The 17,587-nt window shown below is 37.9% G+C and overlaps 3 protein-coding genes across 3 annotated transcripts; 1 reads left to right on the forward strand and 2 right to left on the reverse strand.

Annotated features, from left to right (window-relative positions):
• Positions 1–17: 17 nt before the first annotated feature.
• Positions 18–2,531, forward strand: LOC145478281 (V-type proton ATPase subunit e-like). The gene is made up of 4 exons (XM_081456246.1): positions 18–162; positions 562–609; positions 1,474–1,598; positions 2,038–2,531. Exons 1-3 carry the CDS (start codon positions 47–49, stop codon positions 1,580–1,582), a joined length of 273 nt encoding a protein of 90 aa, XP_081312372.1. The 5' UTR covers positions 18–46; the 3' UTR covers positions 1,583–1,598; positions 2,038–2,531.
• A 664-nt stretch (positions 2,532–3,195) lies between these two features.
• LOC145478277 (uncharacterized) lies at positions 3,196–6,501 on the reverse strand. The gene is made up of 2 exons (XM_081456243.1): positions 6,089–6,501; positions 3,196–5,086 (listed from the first exon to the last, which is right to left on the reverse strand). Exons 1-2 carry the CDS (start codon positions 6,330–6,332, stop codon positions 4,434–4,436), a joined length of 897 nt encoding a protein of 298 aa, XP_081312369.1. The 5' UTR covers positions 6,333–6,501; the 3' UTR covers positions 3,196–4,433.
• A 2,787-nt stretch (positions 6,502–9,288) lies between these two features.
• Positions 9,289–17,433, reverse strand: LOC145478261 (solute carrier family 49 member A3-like). Its single transcript, XM_081456221.1, has 9 exons — positions 17,204–17,433; positions 15,764–15,922; positions 15,133–15,349; positions 14,346–14,422; positions 13,880–14,014; positions 12,850–12,966; positions 11,770–11,922; positions 11,161–11,318; positions 9,289–10,773 (listed from the first exon to the last, which is right to left on the reverse strand). The coding sequence occupies exons 1-9, from the start codon at positions 17,417–17,419 to the stop codon at positions 10,461–10,463; spliced, it is 1,545 nt and encodes a 514-aa protein (XP_081312347.1). The 5' UTR covers positions 17,420–17,433; the 3' UTR covers positions 9,289–10,460.
• Between the last annotated feature and the right edge of the window lie 154 nt (positions 17,434–17,587).

The following is a 17,587-nucleotide window of genomic DNA, read 5'->3' on the forward strand; positions in this document are numbered from 1 at the left end:
CCCGAAACTCATGTGACTTGTGTGTGTCTCGTCAAAATTATTCAACATGGCGGGCGATGGTGCAGCAAAGCCTATGGCAGTAGTTCCTGTGATTGTTGTCACAGGAATATGGGTTATTGTAGGTGGAGTTATTCCTTGGTTTGTCAGAGGACCGAACAAGAGGTAAATGGAATTGAGTAAATCTCAAACTAAACAAAATTAACTACCTAGTAAGGTATACACTTAGCTCTGAATATCCAGACTCAAAATTAAGTTACAAGCTTATTTGGAATCTCATAACTTACCTAACTACCAAACTTATTAAAATGAATACGACTAAAAGGTTAACTTGTAATGAGGTTTCTGTTAGAGATCTAATCAAAGGTTGATTGTTGCCCTCTCAACCACCACCAAAAACTTTCTCTACCCAAAATTGGCAATTATGAAACTGTAAGAATGAACTCTCTCCACCATCAACCTCATCACCCCAATAGTTAACTTGGTAGACACAATGTAGTTGAACTGAGGTTTGTATTTAGATCAATATGATTAAATTTGTTTTTCTCATTACTATGATTTCAGACTCATACAAACCATGCTTGTGTTGACTGCTGTATGCTGTTGGTTATTGTATCCTTTTAAGAATTTCAAACCTTACAGTGGCACACAAAACGATATCAACATTCTTAACAGTAGCGCCTTGTCATTTAGTGAAAATAGTTTCTTTTCTTTGTTTCATTTGCAAACACGTTTCTGGTGTCGACAATGTGTACATGTAGTTCCAGAAAGCATCCATACCTCCCCCATGGAAGGGAGATCCCCCTCAGCCCTCTGGAAATTCCAATTAAGCTTCATACATTTCTTCAAATTTATTTATCCTTCAGAACCCTCCACCCCAGGAAATTCCAATCCCTTCTTTTGGGGGAGTGTGGATATTTTCTGGAACAGCACAATGGTGCCATAACAAAGTCATAAGTTCAATTTTTGCTGCTCCCCAACAAAGAATTGGGTACTAAGAAAACACCACCAAATAATAGAAGTTTGTTCTGAAAACCTTGGAGCCATGTTGGAATATTGATATATCGGATGTGGCCTATTTAACAACATCATAATCTCCCAGAGGTCAATAATGAGTGGTGCTCCAAATGTGACCCCCTAACACGCCCTACACAGTTTTTCTTTGCTTTTACATTATTTGGAATTGAAAGACATTTCCTCGAAATACTCTTAACAATGCACACAAAAAGTGGAACCACTTTTCATGCAACCTTTATAAATTCAACATCGTTGTATACAAATTAATTGTTAATATGTAAATTTTAAGTGCTTTTTTTTTCCAGCTTGTTCTATTTTTTTCTTCATTATCTCATCGACAGTATCATAATTTGAAACATCAAAACTTATCTGATTTGAATAATTATAAAGGCAGAAAATGTTTAACCTTATCACATAAAATATGTATCAGGTATCAACTTGCCTTAACTTGTTTTCTAGCTGGGTTTGTGCTTATTTCTGTCAACTTAATCCTCTCATTGGACCAGAAATAGAATTAAGTGTATTAAAGGCAATGATCAAAGAATGGGGTGGCAGAGATGTGTACTAACAAATTTTAAAATAAGGTACTGTACTTACCTGAGATCACTAAACTGCAGATCTGGAAATAACTTTTATTACATACAGGACATGTGTCCTTTGTAATCTTTATTTTAGAATGCTTAGCAATAAACCACAGATCTGCATGATCTGTGATTTTTAACATGTTTCAAAGCAAACATGGTTTACAAACAGGACCTTCATGACTGAAAGCTAAGTCATTTTGGTGCTTGGTCATGATATCCGATCATAATTTACCAACCTTGCTATGTGGGTTAACTCACTAATCTCGGTTGAATGGAAAAAAAAAAAAAACAATGAAACAAACTGGTGAAGTTGTTTTTAATTCTACAGAATACCATAGATTTAAGCTGAGTGTATGTATAACCCTTTAAAATAGTTTTAAATTGCCTGTTTTGTACATATTGATGTTTTAATTTAGCAAGTTATATTTTCTTTTTGCAGGTAAAACTGATATGTACTGACAGTGCATTGTTGTGATATATTCAACTGACAAGTTGTGAGGAATGGATCATTCAGTGCCATTTTTTTGATTATTGAAATAATTATCTTAATTCATTTTGATCAGAGCAGCAAGAAAATGGCACTGACTGAAGGCCTGGATATGGATCAATAGAAATTCCCATTCAGTGCAGAATTATTAGCTCTGTTCTTGTTACAAGCTATTCAACAAATTGTTACAAAGGTTCAGTTAGGAGGGACTTCCTGTCAAGAGGCTCAAATGTAACTGTACATAGACCAGTACATATACATGTATCCCTCACAAGATTTTTAGAGTGTTCCCAGATTATGTTGTAAAACAATTCACAACTAGCAAAGTTAATGAAATTCAAAATGGATTTGCTCAGTTCTTACTATGGTGTACTGCTCCCTGAAGTTGTCAGAACTGTAAATTGTGTAAACCCACCTGAGAGATGAATGAATGAAAATTTGATTTATTTCATTGCAATCCTTGTTGTTAATGCTACAACACCACACCTTCATCAAGTACAGTATTTGTTACTCAATTCTTTCTTTTGATTGGTTAGGGACAACAGTCGGTCTGTATTTCTGATGTGTATGTATAATTAGTACAATTTAAAATGTAGCAGAAAGGGACTAAAGCAATGTCTGCTAGAGGGCTAAACTGTACACCTTTAAAGCCATATTTCAAAGAAAGCTGTAGGCAAAACCTCACTCAGGTTAAGTATTAAATAACTATAGGAGGAGGTTTTAGTGATTTAGCTTAGACTACTTGTGGGTTCATGCTATGAGTTTTATTCATGAAGTTTAGCAAATGTTCTTCAAATACAAGGGTTGTGGAATGAATGACAGCCTTGCCATACTACAGTTAAGTTATGATCAACATTTGATTAGAGCAAGCTGAAACTGGGAAAACTTAAGGTAACACATTGAAAATAAAAATTATGCTTTATATTCAAGGTCACACTAAATCTCTTTTGTCTTACAAAACTGAGCTTGGAGAGAGATTTTCAACCACCATCGTGCCTCTTTTTGATTGAGAAGACATTGTTAAAATACTTGTCTAGTGTCTTCAATAAGACCAGGGGTCTGTTTCTCAAAGGTCCCAAAAAGTTTTCGCCCCAAAAAGCTGTAGCAAAATTTCAAACCTTTTGACTATAGAGCTGTTTTATTCATATATTCTTAATACGAACAGAAATTCTCTTCATACAAGACGTTTCAGGTGTATACAACTCTCTGTCTTTAAATACCGATTAACTAAAAATGGCTTTTCGGGCCTGAAAAAATTCCGGGGTTTTCAAGAAATGGGCCCAAGACACCTGTCAGAACTTCAGTGGTTAGGCTGTTCTGGATCACCAGCTTTATCATAAGCTTTTTTCAAAAATTGGCCCAGCTGCAAAGGAAGTTTTTATGGTTCTCTTATTGCTCTCTGAGAGGTGCTGCACTAGGGCATCATCTATTTCAAACCCTGTTGAAAGCAATGGTTGTCCATTTGCTATTCTATTTCCTAACACCATCAAAACATTCTGTTGTACATCATGTTTTCAGCTCTCTTCTCAGTGTCTGGAAATCTGATTTAAACACTGTCTCATACAGTGGAACCTGTCAATAGGATCACCAACGGGCCATGAAAATTTGGCGGTACTAACTGGGTGGCCGTATTAATGGGGTAGTGTCAACTTTCATGACTGGTCTAAATTGGGTGATGTCTTAACAGATATATCACAATTGCACTTCTGAGCAACTATTCTTTGATACATATCTGTGATGCAGGTATAATTTTAAAAACAAATTAAACTTCACTCACTACATGCAATTAATAACAATGGAAAAATGAACGTAACTAGTTTGAGTGGCCATATAAAAAGGGTAAATTATAAACTAAGGTTGGGATTTCAGAATGTGGCCATAAGTTGTATTAACAGGTTGGCCACATTAACTGAATTTTCTATTTAGAAAATGCACGAGTGTTTCGCTGGGACAAAAAATGTGGCTGTAGTAATGGGGTGACTGTAAATAACAAGGTGACTGTAATGCAGGGTTCCACTGTACCTGCTATTTTACGCTACTGGTTATGCTTATCCCAAGCAGACTACTCTCAGTCTGCCTATTTCAACTGGGGTTAGACAGACATTTTCAACACTCTTTAACTTTGAAGTCTGGAAGAAATGCTTGAATGTGACTTTTCAAGTAGTGCAACTAAGTAGTACAAGCTTTGTCGTACAAGTTTTGTGTACTCAGTCAGGCTAAGTTCAAGGAGGAAAGGAAGCTCCCTCTCTTTCCCATATTACTGTAAATTATGAACTCCTTTAGTTTACTCTGACTGCAACTTCTATGGGGATCCCAAGATGTTGACATTATTATTTCATGCACATTTATCACCTATTGTCCCTTCTGTAACCTGATAGCACAACCAAATAATAGACCATGCCAAATAAAAAGCCACCAATATGTGCGGCATGGCCTATCCCATCTGATGAGTAGGCAACAAGAGTGTCAAAGACTCCTTTACTAGTCCTTGTACTGTCAAACAAGGGGATCAAATCAGCCAGTAAAATGCTGATCACAAACCACAAATGGCATACTTCATAAAGCACTTCTTTCATCATGCGATTATCCCATTCATCGTCTGCAATCCTTAGTTCCCGTCGTCTTCTTAGTTCTTTGTACTTGTCATACAATGAAACAATATTGGCACAAGTCTCGATAGCAACAATGGAGGAAATTGCAGCACTAGCACCCCTGCATGGTGTTGTTTTATGGACTGAAGTGAAAACTTTATCCAGTGCAAACTTCTGCCAAATTTCAGCTTTGTTTCCAAGAAAATCGCCAAGAATACCCCAAGACTTTGGTGACGGTAAAACAGCCCCCCACTGGATCTGATGGAAAATGTAAAACCAAAGTTGAGAGAGATTTCCAGCAATACCTCCCCCAAGGAATGCCGCCAATAGATGCTTACGCCCAAATCGTCTATGGACATGGTATCCATTTGGTATAAGCACAGTCATATTGTTGAATAGATGTTGCTCATCTATGGAATAAAAACAACCACACTTGCACATGTTTTATAGCACTTCACATCAGCTACATGTATTCGCTTTGAGTTTTGATCATTTAGTCCACTGGACTGTATGTCTCCTTTGTGATTGGCCAGAGTGATATATATTGATACCGTAATTTCTGGCAGATTACCCGCGGGTAATGTGTTAATTTTTACCCAGTGCGGGTAATCTGCTGAATCTTTTTTCTCATTTTGGCAAAAAATGACCGGTGCGGGTAATCTGCCGTGCGGGTAAACTGCCGGAAATTACGGTAATATTGATAATATCAAAAAGTCTAAACTTTGAGTGGTTGAGTAAACAAATGACTGACTAAATTAAATGATGGCAGATGGAGGGACTGACTGACTGAAAGCTAGTGACTATGGGATATATACAGCTATTAAACTAATTGGAACACTCAGTATCAAAATAATGTGAGATAATATTGAAATGTAACAAACTGATGTCCATTTTTCATGCATCTGTCCTGTTATTGATTACAAATTTTGTCACAACATTGTCAAAGTAGCTGTGGTTCCACGAAGCGATAGCTGAGACTACTTTGACAATGTTATGACAAAATTCATCGTCAATAACAGGACTGACGCATGAAAAACTGATGTCAATTTGCTTTTTAACAATAACAAATTGTTACATTTTCCACTTTCGCTCGTCGATGCATCACAAATTATAAATTCATGTGTCTGTTCGCTTATTGACATTGAAAATTAGCCAATGAGTGCCCAAGAATTTCTAGTTATTGTAAAAGAAAAAGTGCTTAACTTTAAAAACCAGAAGAACAGAGCAGAAGAGTAACCGGTACATTAGCCCCTAATCGTTTAGCCCCCAGCCAGAAGTCGAAAACACTGTCTATTTCTCGTTCTTTACGTGAATGTGAGGGCTAATCGACTTTAATTCTGGTTGGGGAGTAACCAAGTGAAGAACACGATCGAGCAAGTCATCATTTTGATTTAAGCAAAAGTGAACCTTACCATTATGGTTAAAAAGATTCGTTACAAGAGTGTGATATCGTCCTTGAAGCAGGTTTTCAGGAGAAAAAGAGAAGTGCTCATTCAATGTTCCTGCCGACATATTGAACGGGAAACCAAGGGACTTCAATTTAGCCAGGGGAGATGAGGGCGATGCTGCAGACACTAAGCATGGAAGCTGTAATCCCGCAAGACCTGCCAGAGTCAACGAACAATCTCCGAGCTTTTTAAAACTTGCTCTATCCATCTTGCTATTGTCAAGCAACTCTCGTTTTCATGGAAGAAGAAAACTGATGACAAGCGGTTCAGTGAGTAAATACTTCATATAAGAATCTTTGTACTGTCTTTCAGGCACTACGTCAGCGGCGCAACAATTCAAGCAAAAAACAAAGACTGAATAACACAAAAAAATCAGCCTGGAGACGGGGGAGGGTGGCGGTGGGGTCCCATATTTAAAGGCCGAAGGTGCCAGTCGGACATTTGTGAAGAATCGCCTAACCTTAGAAATAGCAAGATTAAAATCCTGTTTTGTGGGCGTAGCTTTAAATTTTTTTCACCCCTTACAGGAACCAATTCTAAAACAACAAATTTACTGACGCTTTCATAACTTTAAACAGCGAAGAAGACGATTGTAAAGAAGACGACTCAAAAACTCAGTCAGTGGTCAAATATCTTCTGAAGAAATTTTTTTTGGTTCAAAAGCAACCGCGAAAACAACCGCTGAGGACCTTTTGAGGCTGAACACCATAAAACGGTACCAAAAACAGCTGGCTTTTCTCCCACTTAAAGGTACGACGAGCAACCCCGTCCATTTTACATGGGAGTCCCCTACCCGGGCTTTCAAGTCAATGATGTTATAAAACCAAAAGCGTAGTAGTCATTAACGTAATAATCAAACACACAAAAAAGAGCATACTAGTCATTAATAATGGTAATAGGACTGAGTGGAGTCCAATTCGGTCTGTAATCATACGAGTGATTAACAAAATCGGACAACCGCGAAGCGGGAGTCCAATTTGTTAATCATGAGTATGATTACAGACTGAATTGGACGACACGATGTCCTGTTACCAATTAATCAAAACTATGACAAAATTCGAGAAACGAACAAACCATCGATTGAGCGTTGAACTATTAAACGTCGTTGTGAATGATGAAAAACTCAGCAGTTTCCCCAACAAAGTGCACCGCAACAGCGCGCGCAAAATGACGCGTACTATCCAATTACAAGCATGACGCGTACACTGTCCAATTAATGCTCAAATCGGGCTGCTGATAGCCAATCACGTTCGAGAATTTTGTTATAGTTTTGATTAAAGTAATAATCAAACACAAAACAAAGAGCGCACTAGTCAGTAACGTAATAATCAAACACAAACGAAAGAGCGCACTAGTCAGTACCGTAGTAAACAAACACGAAACCAAGAGCACGCTTGTAAGCCCTAAGCAAACGGACTCCCAAGTAGACGCAAGTTGAAAACTTGGGTCTACTTGCAACTCCGTTTGGCCAGGCTTTGCGTGCACTCATGCGTTGAATTGCGATGACTTGCGCTCACTTTGGTCGAGATTAATTTGCACGCAGGTCGACGCAAGTTTTTCACCGTTTGGCCACTCAACCCAAATCAACGCAAGTTGAGTGACGTCCATTAACTTATTATTAGCCAATGAAATGCAGGATATGGCTGCGACCTGCTTGTACTTGCTAGGAAACTTGCGGGTCCTTTTGGCCACCCAACGCAAGTCTCTAGGCAAATTCAACTTGTGGTTACTTGCGACTACTTGCGAGTCCGTTTGACCAGGGCTTTAAACCCTGGTCAAACGGACAAGACAGGACGGGACGGGACGGGACAGGACAAGACAACGATAACGATAGCGAGCTAACGAGCGCGGTAATGAACAAATATAGCAAAGGCAAAAAACACAGCACTTTAGAGGGCTAAGATGGAAAGATAAAATGATAAAATTTTAAACATTTTTACATTACCCTTAAATCTTTGTTATGAGGTATTCTGTACAGCCTTTCTACCATTTTTAGTGCAGAGTGCACTATGGTAGAGCTTAACATGTAAGACGCATGCGTTCTAGCATTGTTAGTGTTATACACTATCTTTACACGCAGTATTTTATATATCGTGTCATGTGACCAAGGACGGCAGTTATTTTTCAGGTAGCGCCAATTGTCCCTTTTTACTGCAAAAGTGAAACGTTACTGTGGCTGCGTAGCGTTTAGAATTACAAACAGGTCGGTTCAACAAATGTCATCTGCTGTTTTCAATCTACAATAGTGTGCTTGTCATGGTTCAAATATATTGCTTCTCCTTAGCGACTTGTTTATTTCTTGCCTTAATTGTGTCTGTAAGAGAGACCAAAAAGTTCTCAAGTTAGTGGCTTTAATACTCCGCAAATTGTAAATTTGTAACAAAAGAAACCAGGAAAATGCTCAAATATTGCTGCAGACGCCGTGGCACCTAATGAAAGTTCAAATTAATTTAATCAGTCTTTGAGGAGACTCATTCATATCGGCCAAGTAGCGCTGTTTATCTTCAATACTTTTCGTTGAAAAGCTTCTCAGCCATCAATATCGTTGTGTGTTAATTTTGAATTGTTTTATTGTTAACAACAAAGGTGGCAACAGAAAAAGAAAGTGGTATTTCGTGACTATCTGATAATTAAATTAGTTCTTGTTCATCGGTAAAAATTTGCATTTTTAGTAAAACATCGTCTCTGTTCCGTTTCTTCATCACTACATCAGATATTTAACTTTCTTTCATTTATCTCCAAAAAACAAGGACATCTTCCGTATGTTTTGGAGAAAACAGGGGTTTCATATTACATGGCTTTGCGAGGAAAACAAAAGTATCAAGTTACAAAGTTGGCGTGAAGAGCTAAATTGTCACGTTTGCCGCTGCTTCAGCGTATTGTTGAATTTAAAATGAACGAAAATCAACTTAAAGCACCAGTAGTAATTAGTTTGTGCGTAATGTTTGGACCTTGAATGAAAATACAACCTTGAAACATACACACTGCAAAGGGGAAAAGCCGTAGCAGACTACCAAGGTAGACACAAACCGGAAGTGAACCGAGCAGGGGTGAGTACTTATGGGACTACTGTATCAGAGCTATCAATTGCGCTCTGCACCATCTGAGATTGTCTCACTAGTTTATTGTAGTTTTACAAAATAGTGTAGCAGAGTTCTTGATTGTGTGTAACTCTTAAATAGGTCTTTAATGTTATTTTTCTAATATATGTAAGGAGCACAAAGATTGTTGTTTTCTGTTGTTTGTTTGTTGTTGTTGTTGTTGTGCTTGGTTTCCGTGGAATTGTGGGACCAATCAAGCCCTGCGCCGTCTACTGTTGAACAGTTTCGCGCGAAGACTCCTTTTGACACAGAGGCAAATTGACTATTGTTTTTTTTATTAAAAACTGGATCGCTGGATAATGCAATCCAAGAGTTTTCATTGGCTTAACCATCATGTTATGAGCCATTATACCATGCTCTACAAATATGGTAAGCGTACGCGTGATTTTTGGGGACGTTTTTATGTTTATTTTAGTTTAGTTTCTATATTTTGGGGGCGTTTTTTAAATGAAACAATTATTCCACTTGCGCTTGTTAGATAGACTATGAAATGATTATAGCCAACTCGGCGCTATGCGCGCTGGTGGAATAATAGTTAAATATTCCTCTTCTTTCACCAAAACTGCGAGCTGCTCGACGTTTTGGAAACCACATATTGATCAGTCATTTTTACTCACTTTCTCTTTTAAGAGGTTTACGGTTAACTTCTTACCAAAGAAATATGAACTGTAAATACAATAACCGTTAGACTAACCGTTCACGTAAAATCACCAAAAAAAAAAAGAAAACGAGAAAACGGACGCCAAACTTAAATTCCAGGAATACTCATGCTGGTACGCTTTGCAGTACGAAATTACCGAATTTATAACAACAATCTAAAGAAACGGTTAACAATACATGTAATTTAATTTTGAAAAAAATGTATAACTGACCCATAACTTCATGAGTCACCTAGTTCACTTCAATTCCATTCTCGGTTCCATTCCAAAACAAACGACATTCTAACAATCTTCTTTTAAATTAAATTTATGTAATCGTCGCTTTTTGTGAGAACACATTTGACTCAAGTTCTCTGGGATTTTTTCATTGACTAAAACGCCTTACTGGCCTAAAAGGACTACCTCTATATGTAGTAATCTTGTAAAAGCGTTTAAATCTCTTTAACTTTAATCTCTGCCTACGGCGTGAGTCGCGACTTGGCCTGAAATCTACCTTAGGTCAAGCAACTGCATAATCATAGCATAAGAACTGAATTCACTATGAATTTATAATTCTCCAGTGACATGCAAAGGAGTTTATCCCTCTGGCGAATGTGTATGGTCTGAATCAGATGGACTGGGTATAGCTGGCAGTCTCTGGTGAGCACTTCCTTGTAGAATTCTTTGTGCTGCTTTTCTCCTCTCCATGTCCAGGCGCTTGTACGGAGGATGGAATGCACAGATTATGAGAAATGCCATGGCAACAGCAGCTGCCGTCATGAAATACATGGCATATTGAAGATCTGGGACTTTGCCATCATCTGAGATGTCCTGGCACTTTGCAGACTCAAAATGCTTACGAACCTCTAATGCTTGGCAACCTAATATGAAGACCACTCCAGTAGCTTGTCTGAAAGGGGAAAAAATGAAAGAGAAGTTACAGTAATATTATTTTTTGCAAAGGTAATCAAATGGTTTTGAGCACAATTTGGAATAACTAAGCACAAGTATGTTTTCAAATTCTAAAAAAATTTACATGAGCCAGCTGTAGGGTGAGTGCAATGTGCAGTGCTGGACAAATTTACAAGTGGTTATTTTATTCCAAAATGCACGTTAAAAATCATTTGATTACTTTTTAATAATATACGAGCAATTTAATTTGAACTTTCTGAACTCTATTTTATCAACTTTCTGCACTGTTTGGGATTAATTGACATAAATGCAGGCAATCAGCACGCTGAAATTTTTGCATGTATATTTAGTTGCTAAAGTTTTCAGCAAACTACAATGACCTTACCCTGCCATCCACTGTAGTCCTGCACTCGTCGCCTCAGCCACAGGGTAGGTACATTCCACTCCAACTTCCAAGCAAACAGGCATGAGAGCAAATGCAAAAAAGCCAAACAAACCACAGGTAGCTACAACAAGAGTAGGGTAGCCTGGAAACTGAGTTACCTACAAAAGAAGACAGCACAAGGAAAGTTAAACAGAATGTGTAGTTCAAAAAATATCCATACCTCTCCCATGAAGGGATTTTTTCCAAGACCCTTACCCCTCTGGAAATTCCAATTAAGCTTCATACACTTCCTTAAATTCTTTTGATCTTAGCTGGGGCAGATCTAGGAGGTTTGGGGAGTTCACTTGAATCCCCTAAATTAAAAAGATGAAACATTGTAACACACTGACTCAGAATTTTCTTGGGGAGGATGCCCTCAGACATCCTTACAGTATCTTGAACCCCATTCTGTAACATCCTGTATCCCCCTCAGCTTAGAGACCCCCCCCCCCCCCCGAAATTCCAATCCCTTCTGTGAGGGTATATGGATATTTTATGAAACTGCACAAAATATGTGAAAGTGAAAGCCATGCAGAATTTTTTTAAGGTTGAACTTAAGGTCCTACTTACTATTGCGAGCAAGCAGCAGGATATGGCTGCTAATCCATATGAAATTTTAGCCGTTTCTTGAAACTTCTTGGTCTTGTCAACATAGACACCTGCCAGTCCACCTCCAACAAGCCCAGTTGCTATCAAGACAGCACCTGCTATGCCAGCCAAGTCCTGAAACAAGCACAGCCTGAGATGGCTACATCTACACATATGTATGGCTGAAAATGGTATGGTAAATACCTAATACAGTTTGGCAGCACATAAGGCTTAATTCATTTTGCTCTTGCTCTGGGTATTTTGGAGTGCACTCAAGAAACTATAACTGCTCTCAGCTGTGGCTCTAGAAAACTCTGTCACTTATACCCAGCTCTCCAAACTTCATTTGGCAGACTCTATAATATACATTATTTGTATAAATCTAATAGCGTTCTATCACAAATGCCGTTCTCTGAGTCTCTCTCTATTCTGTTGTTGACAGTAGGTAGTCTGGCAGTGTGTGTTTGTTATCAAAATGCATGGAGGCCTCTTCTTTGCATTTTCGAAGTGTCTGTGAAGAGGATTTAGCCAGTAGATTTATACTAAAACCATTCAATTATTCTCTCTCGATTTCTATGCGTGATGGTGGACAAGGGTGCAAACTATCGTGAGATAGAAATCTTGAGCTCAGAATCTTATTGTTGAAAAGTGTAGTGCAATGCATAGTAGTGTCCATACACTACTATGCAAAGCTTCACCTACTGATTGGTATTAAGTCTTACATGTATCACCACCCAGTGGATCAGGGCTAGCAAAACAAACTACCGGTACTCTTAACCAGTAGAAGTGATTTATCTGGCGGATATAGGATTATCCATCTTTTAAAATACCAGGTCATGATAATAAGTGAAAGCCACCTAATATACACTGAATTTTTACCTTTTTTACATTGCTTCAGATACTCAAGAGTTTGATGAACTTTATAATAATAATAATAATAATAACAATAACGATAACGATAACGATAATAAACTTTCTACCCTGATAAGGGTCCAAGATCATGCTGGGCACACGAAAAAAGCTAATATACTTAATGTGTTTTAGCACTAGATTCATACTAACATCACTATATCCTCGTGGGCAGATTATTTGCTCCAGAAGTGTTTGAAGGCATGTAAAAAGGCCTATCCCACTACCAAATGTCACCATCAACACAAGGTAAGGCTTGTTCTGTAGCACCTAAAGAATGAACAATAACAAGTCAAGATCAATACAGATAATATGGACTGTGAAAATGCTATCAGATCTAGTACCAATAATTATCTGAGGTCTGAAGAGGTAGCAAAATCAATTTAAAATGCTCCACCATAACATGGAGGAGTGGGGAATTAAGTACAAAATGAACATTGGAAATGGAGATTATCAAATCACAGTTTGTATTTCATGCACTTTTTCACATACAAGCTAAAAGAAGTGTGCAACTAAGAAATTAATTGTAGAAATTAACCCAAAATGTTATGGGAAGGGTGCAACATTTAATACCTGTTCAAGATGTGAAACAGAGACTTTAAACAATACTGAATGCTACGTTCTAAAAACAGTTGAACCTAACTGCAGCTACCTCCCTTTAACAGCTAGCAGTCCTCTTGTACAGCATACGGGTTTCTTCATCCTTACCATTCTTCAGTCAGTTACCCTGTGAGCAGATGGAGATCTAACCCAACTACTCACAGGGCACCAGTCAATACATGTGCATTAAAACCTTCAATAGACTGGCCAATTTTCTATCCAAGGTGGCTGTTACATTATAATATTAATGCACAATATTTCACTATGAATAAAAATTCTGTTCTGAAAATAATCCATTCACTCTAGACAATGCATCACAAAGTGCAGTATTTAAACACAGAACTGTTAAACAGACATGGTCAGTGAAGCATTGTCAGTGGAAGGGTCAGTGATGCAGTGTTCGGTAGCACTTATTTGAACTTTAACACACTTAATTGAAAATTCATTCACAGAGTGATTAAAATTGAACCTCCTCTTAAAGCATAAACAGCACCTAAACAGCATTTAATATGATCTACCAAATAGCTCAATTCCAATTGATATACCCTTTCCCAAGTTATATATAGTAATAAAAATATCTCACCTTCTTTAGGCCAACAAAGAAAGGCTCTGATTTTGATTCTGCTGATGCTGTGGGTGGGGTAGGAGGGATGCTACTGCAAACTCCAAAAGTTGCCATTACAACACCAAGAAAGGCAGGAATTGAGAACATTTCCAGCTACAAGGAAGAACAAAAAACAAATATATAAAACCCTACTTTATGGACACATACTTAACATGGCCATACTTCCTGCATGCTAAAACCTGAACCATAGATTTTCTCTTAAAATCGACATGCTTAATAACAACCAGAAACAAATTAATACAGTATGTATTAGATGCTTTTTGGTAGCACCATAAGGTGTGTGCATGTATCAACAGACTTTGACTGTTTAGAGCTGAGGAGTAAATAAGTTGACATGTACTTTTAGTTCTGAAACATGTTTCATCTTTTCATAGACACCTCTGTCAGTGTATATGAAAAGAACAGTCTGCAATCAAGAACCTACCATGAAAGGGATATCTGAATTCTTATTGACAATCACTGGAGCCAGTGCATTAGCTGCCATAACACCCACAGGATTACCTAGAAGTAAACACATTGAAAACAATTGGACTGTGTTTGCATAAAAAGTATTAATATTGAAATGCTTTTAATTATAACACTTAAATTTTTTTCTTGAGTTCTTACTAGTTACTTGTAAATCATGTTAACTATATTTTGATCAACAATCGTCTATAAACCAGAGCTCTCTAGATGATTTGTTGGCAAAGAGTGAGATTAGAAATGGTAAAGCCATCAGTTGTGAGACCACGGACATCACCTTACTGTCAGTTGTGACACTGCAGACAATTTACCTTACTACAGAGGTCTAGGGGTATGCCCCCCCCCCCCCTCCACAAGAAAGTTTTGAAAAATTGAAGTACAGTAGCCAAGACATGTTTTCCTTCATTCTGAGCGGAAATGTGATGCTTTAAAAGTAAATGTTTAGTTCTCAGATTTTTCTTTTTATTGTTCAAAACAAATACAATGCAAACAAGGAGTAAATTATATCCAAAAACATGCATGAGAATTCTAGTAGTCTCAGCGTGAGAGCGTAAGACTGAATTCATTTCCGTGAGTCTCACATTCAATGCCTGAGACTTCAGAGCTCTGTATTATAAACACAGTGTGATAACTGTGTTTAAGCTAAAGAACTTGACATGTCTACCTTTCTGATCAGGATGTCCATTAACAAAAAAAAATAATATTCCTGAGAAACAGATTTGTTTTAAGAAAATTTCCCAAAGACTCACTTAGTGATGCTATCATGTTTGCTGTGGCCCTTTCATCTGCTCCAAACCACAAAGCAGCCAGCTTAGTAGGGGAACCAAGAAGAAATGGTTGGGCTAGGGCAGCAAGGGTCTGACCTCCCATTACTGCAATGAATTTGGTATCTTGGGGAACAAAATCAAATCCACTAAGCATCCTCACAGCTGCACCAACAGCATTCAACCAGGCACCTAAAAGAATCTAGAAGTGAAGAGCAAATAAAACATTAATTTTTTTACATCATCAGTACACTTAAGAATATAACAGCTGCCAGCTAGTTGGAAGTGAAATCCCCCCACCTAACATTTGCGTTGAGCTAAATGTCCCACACTTCCTAAGACGGTAATGACCATTAAGTGATTCTAATAGGAGAATAGTCAGGTTGCTTCAAGCATAAAATTTGCTGGTACCCATTTACAAACCTGGGTGGAGACCACTGTGAGAGTAAAGTGACTTTATACTCATTCACAACAACAAAGCACAATGATCCCAGCCAGGGATAACCCAGCAAACAAGTCTAGTATGCTAACCATTAGGCCTTCATGCCTCCCACCCCATCCTCAACTTATTCACTTTTTGTATTTCAGGCCTATAATTGGGTTGACTTATTCTTACCCCAGTCCTTAATCCAAGGACATCAAGAATCCAAACTGCTACCAAGCCAAACAATAAATAAGAAAGCAGGTAAACAATGGAAAGCCAGTTTATGTCATCAAGAGATCTTTTGTAATATTTAGCAGTGAGATCAGCCACTGGAGCAAAGCTCAACCATATCTTGAAGAGGGAGAAAAACAACACCTTATCAGTTAATGCAAAACTAAATTTCCTAACTTAATCATAAATTAAAAATAGAAGTTTAACTCTGACTACATGTTCACCTACTGATCAGTTTTATCAACACACAGTGGAACCCCATTTAAAATTTGGTACAAATCTCCCTCTCCACCCCTGTTCTGTATATGTCTTAATGACCGTTCAACCCCTGTAGCATCTTTTTAATAGGTGCCTTGCAACACATTTATTCATGCCAGTTTGGTACAGAAAATGTGGGTCACTGGAAGAATAAGAATGAGTAAAGATTGACAAAGGTTTTTAGTAAGTTCAGCTTGGAAATTGAAAAAGTAATCATTTGATACATTTATTTCTGTCCAGTGCTGAAGGCTTGGAACAACAAAAAGACAAATAAATTCCCCAAGACATCACATGCGATTTTTAAAAAAAAAAACAAAAACAAAAGACTACCTTGTCCAACACATTTGGTAATTTCATCATACAAAATTTACCACAGTCAGACATTAGAACGTGCATGTTAAATGAAATCTGAGGCATGTGTAGTTAGAAGGGGAGATGGAGCAGATGACATCTCTTAGGACTGACTTATGCAATGTACAATAACTTAGTGCAAGTCACTTTATAGGCTGACCAGTGGGAAGTTAAAAAAAGGTGATAAAGTAATCTCTAGTCACTGATTTTCCTAAGGGCTAAAAAGCAGGTATAAATAAAGTTAATTGATTGATTGACTGACTGACTGACTGACTGACTAACTCACTGACTGACTGATGGGCTGACTATCTGACAGAGAGATTGATTGATTGATTGATTGATTGATTGTTTGTTTGTTTGATTGATTGATTGATTGATTGATTGATTGATTGATTGATTGATTGATTGATTGATTGATTGATTGATTGATTGATTGCAAGGCAATCTAGCCTGGTCTAAATTTTACTTTAGACCGAAGAGTCGCCTAACTTTTGTTTTCACTTTGCCAGGTAAAGTCAATTTTGGCTAACAACTTTCCAGTTCAATGAACCTACTTTGCCAGAACTACCACGCTCTCCCCTATTGCTGACCATTTAGATGGGGACTATCAATATGAGTTTAATGTGTAACTTGACAACTGGATGCATAAGTGTTTAAAAAGTCGTGATCCCACTCAATAAAGGTCCCTAACTACACTTCCGCCTCGATATGGTGATTTCTCTGAGTCCGTTAACATGACTGCATTTAACAGCGGAACTAACGAATTCTCACAGCTGCTGCTCTTCGACTCACCAATGCATTAGAGAAATTTAGGACAAACAGCACAAGCAGCATATACCATCTTCTCCGATACAACCTGTATTTTTCGGACAATTCTCTCGACCTGCTGAGCCCAAGAATCGCTTCCTCTTGGGACAGACTTCTCGAAAACGCCGAATGTATCGGTTTTGAGGATCCAGAGTGAAGAAGTGGGGACTTTTCATTGTTGACGTTTGCCCCGAAGTCCATGTTAGGTCACTGATGGCAAAAATAGACACATAGTAAAGAATCGTCGCCAACAATATTACTTTGCATGCTTGTCACGCGAGAACTTCGCCAAGCGTCACCAATTTGACTTTTAGTGCTCCATGTATGACACCATGAATACTAGTCCTTCCCAGTACTTTTGGGGGAACA

The sequence above is a fragment of the Orbicella franksi genome, chromosome 2 (assembly GCF_964199315.1).
Source record: "Orbicella franksi chromosome 2, jaOrbFran1.1, whole genome shotgun sequence".
Lineage (NCBI taxonomy): Eukaryota > Metazoa > Cnidaria > Anthozoa > Scleractinia > Merulinidae > Orbicella > Orbicella franksi.

Bases quoted from the DNA above. Each gene is read 5' to 3' on its own strand.
- LOC145478281 (XM_081456246.1), top strand. From the start codon at position 47: ATGGCGGGCGATGGTGCAGCAAAGCCTATGGCAGTAGTTCCTGTGATT. The intron at 163-561 runs GTAAATGGAATT...CTATGATTTCAG, and splicing joins GTCAGAGGACCGAACAAGAG to ACTCATACAAACCATGCTTG. The intron at 610-1,473 runs GTATCCTTTTAA...CTTGTTTTCTAG, and splicing joins GCTGTATGCTGTTGGTTATT to CTGGGTTTGTGCTTATTTCT.
- LOC145478277 (XM_081456243.1), bottom strand. From the start codon at position 6,332: ATGGATAGAGCAAGTTTTAAAAAGCTCGGAGATTGTTCGTTGACTCTG. The intron at 5,087-6,088 runs GTAAGGTTCACT...TTTATTCCATAG, and splicing joins GAATCTTTTTAACCATAATG to ATGAGCAACATCTATTCAAC.
- LOC145478261 (XM_081456221.1), bottom strand. From the start codon at position 17,419: ATGGACTTCGGGGCAAACGTCAACAATGAAAAGTCCCCACTTCTTCAC. The intron at 14,015-14,345 runs GTAGGTTCTTGA...TCTTCCTTGTAG, and splicing joins ATTCAGATATCCCTTTCATG to CTGGAAATGTTCTCAATTCC. The intron at 11,319-11,769 runs GTAAGTAGGACC...CTTCTTTTGTAG, and splicing joins CCTGCTGCTTGCTCGCAATA to GTAACTCAGTTTCCAGGCTA.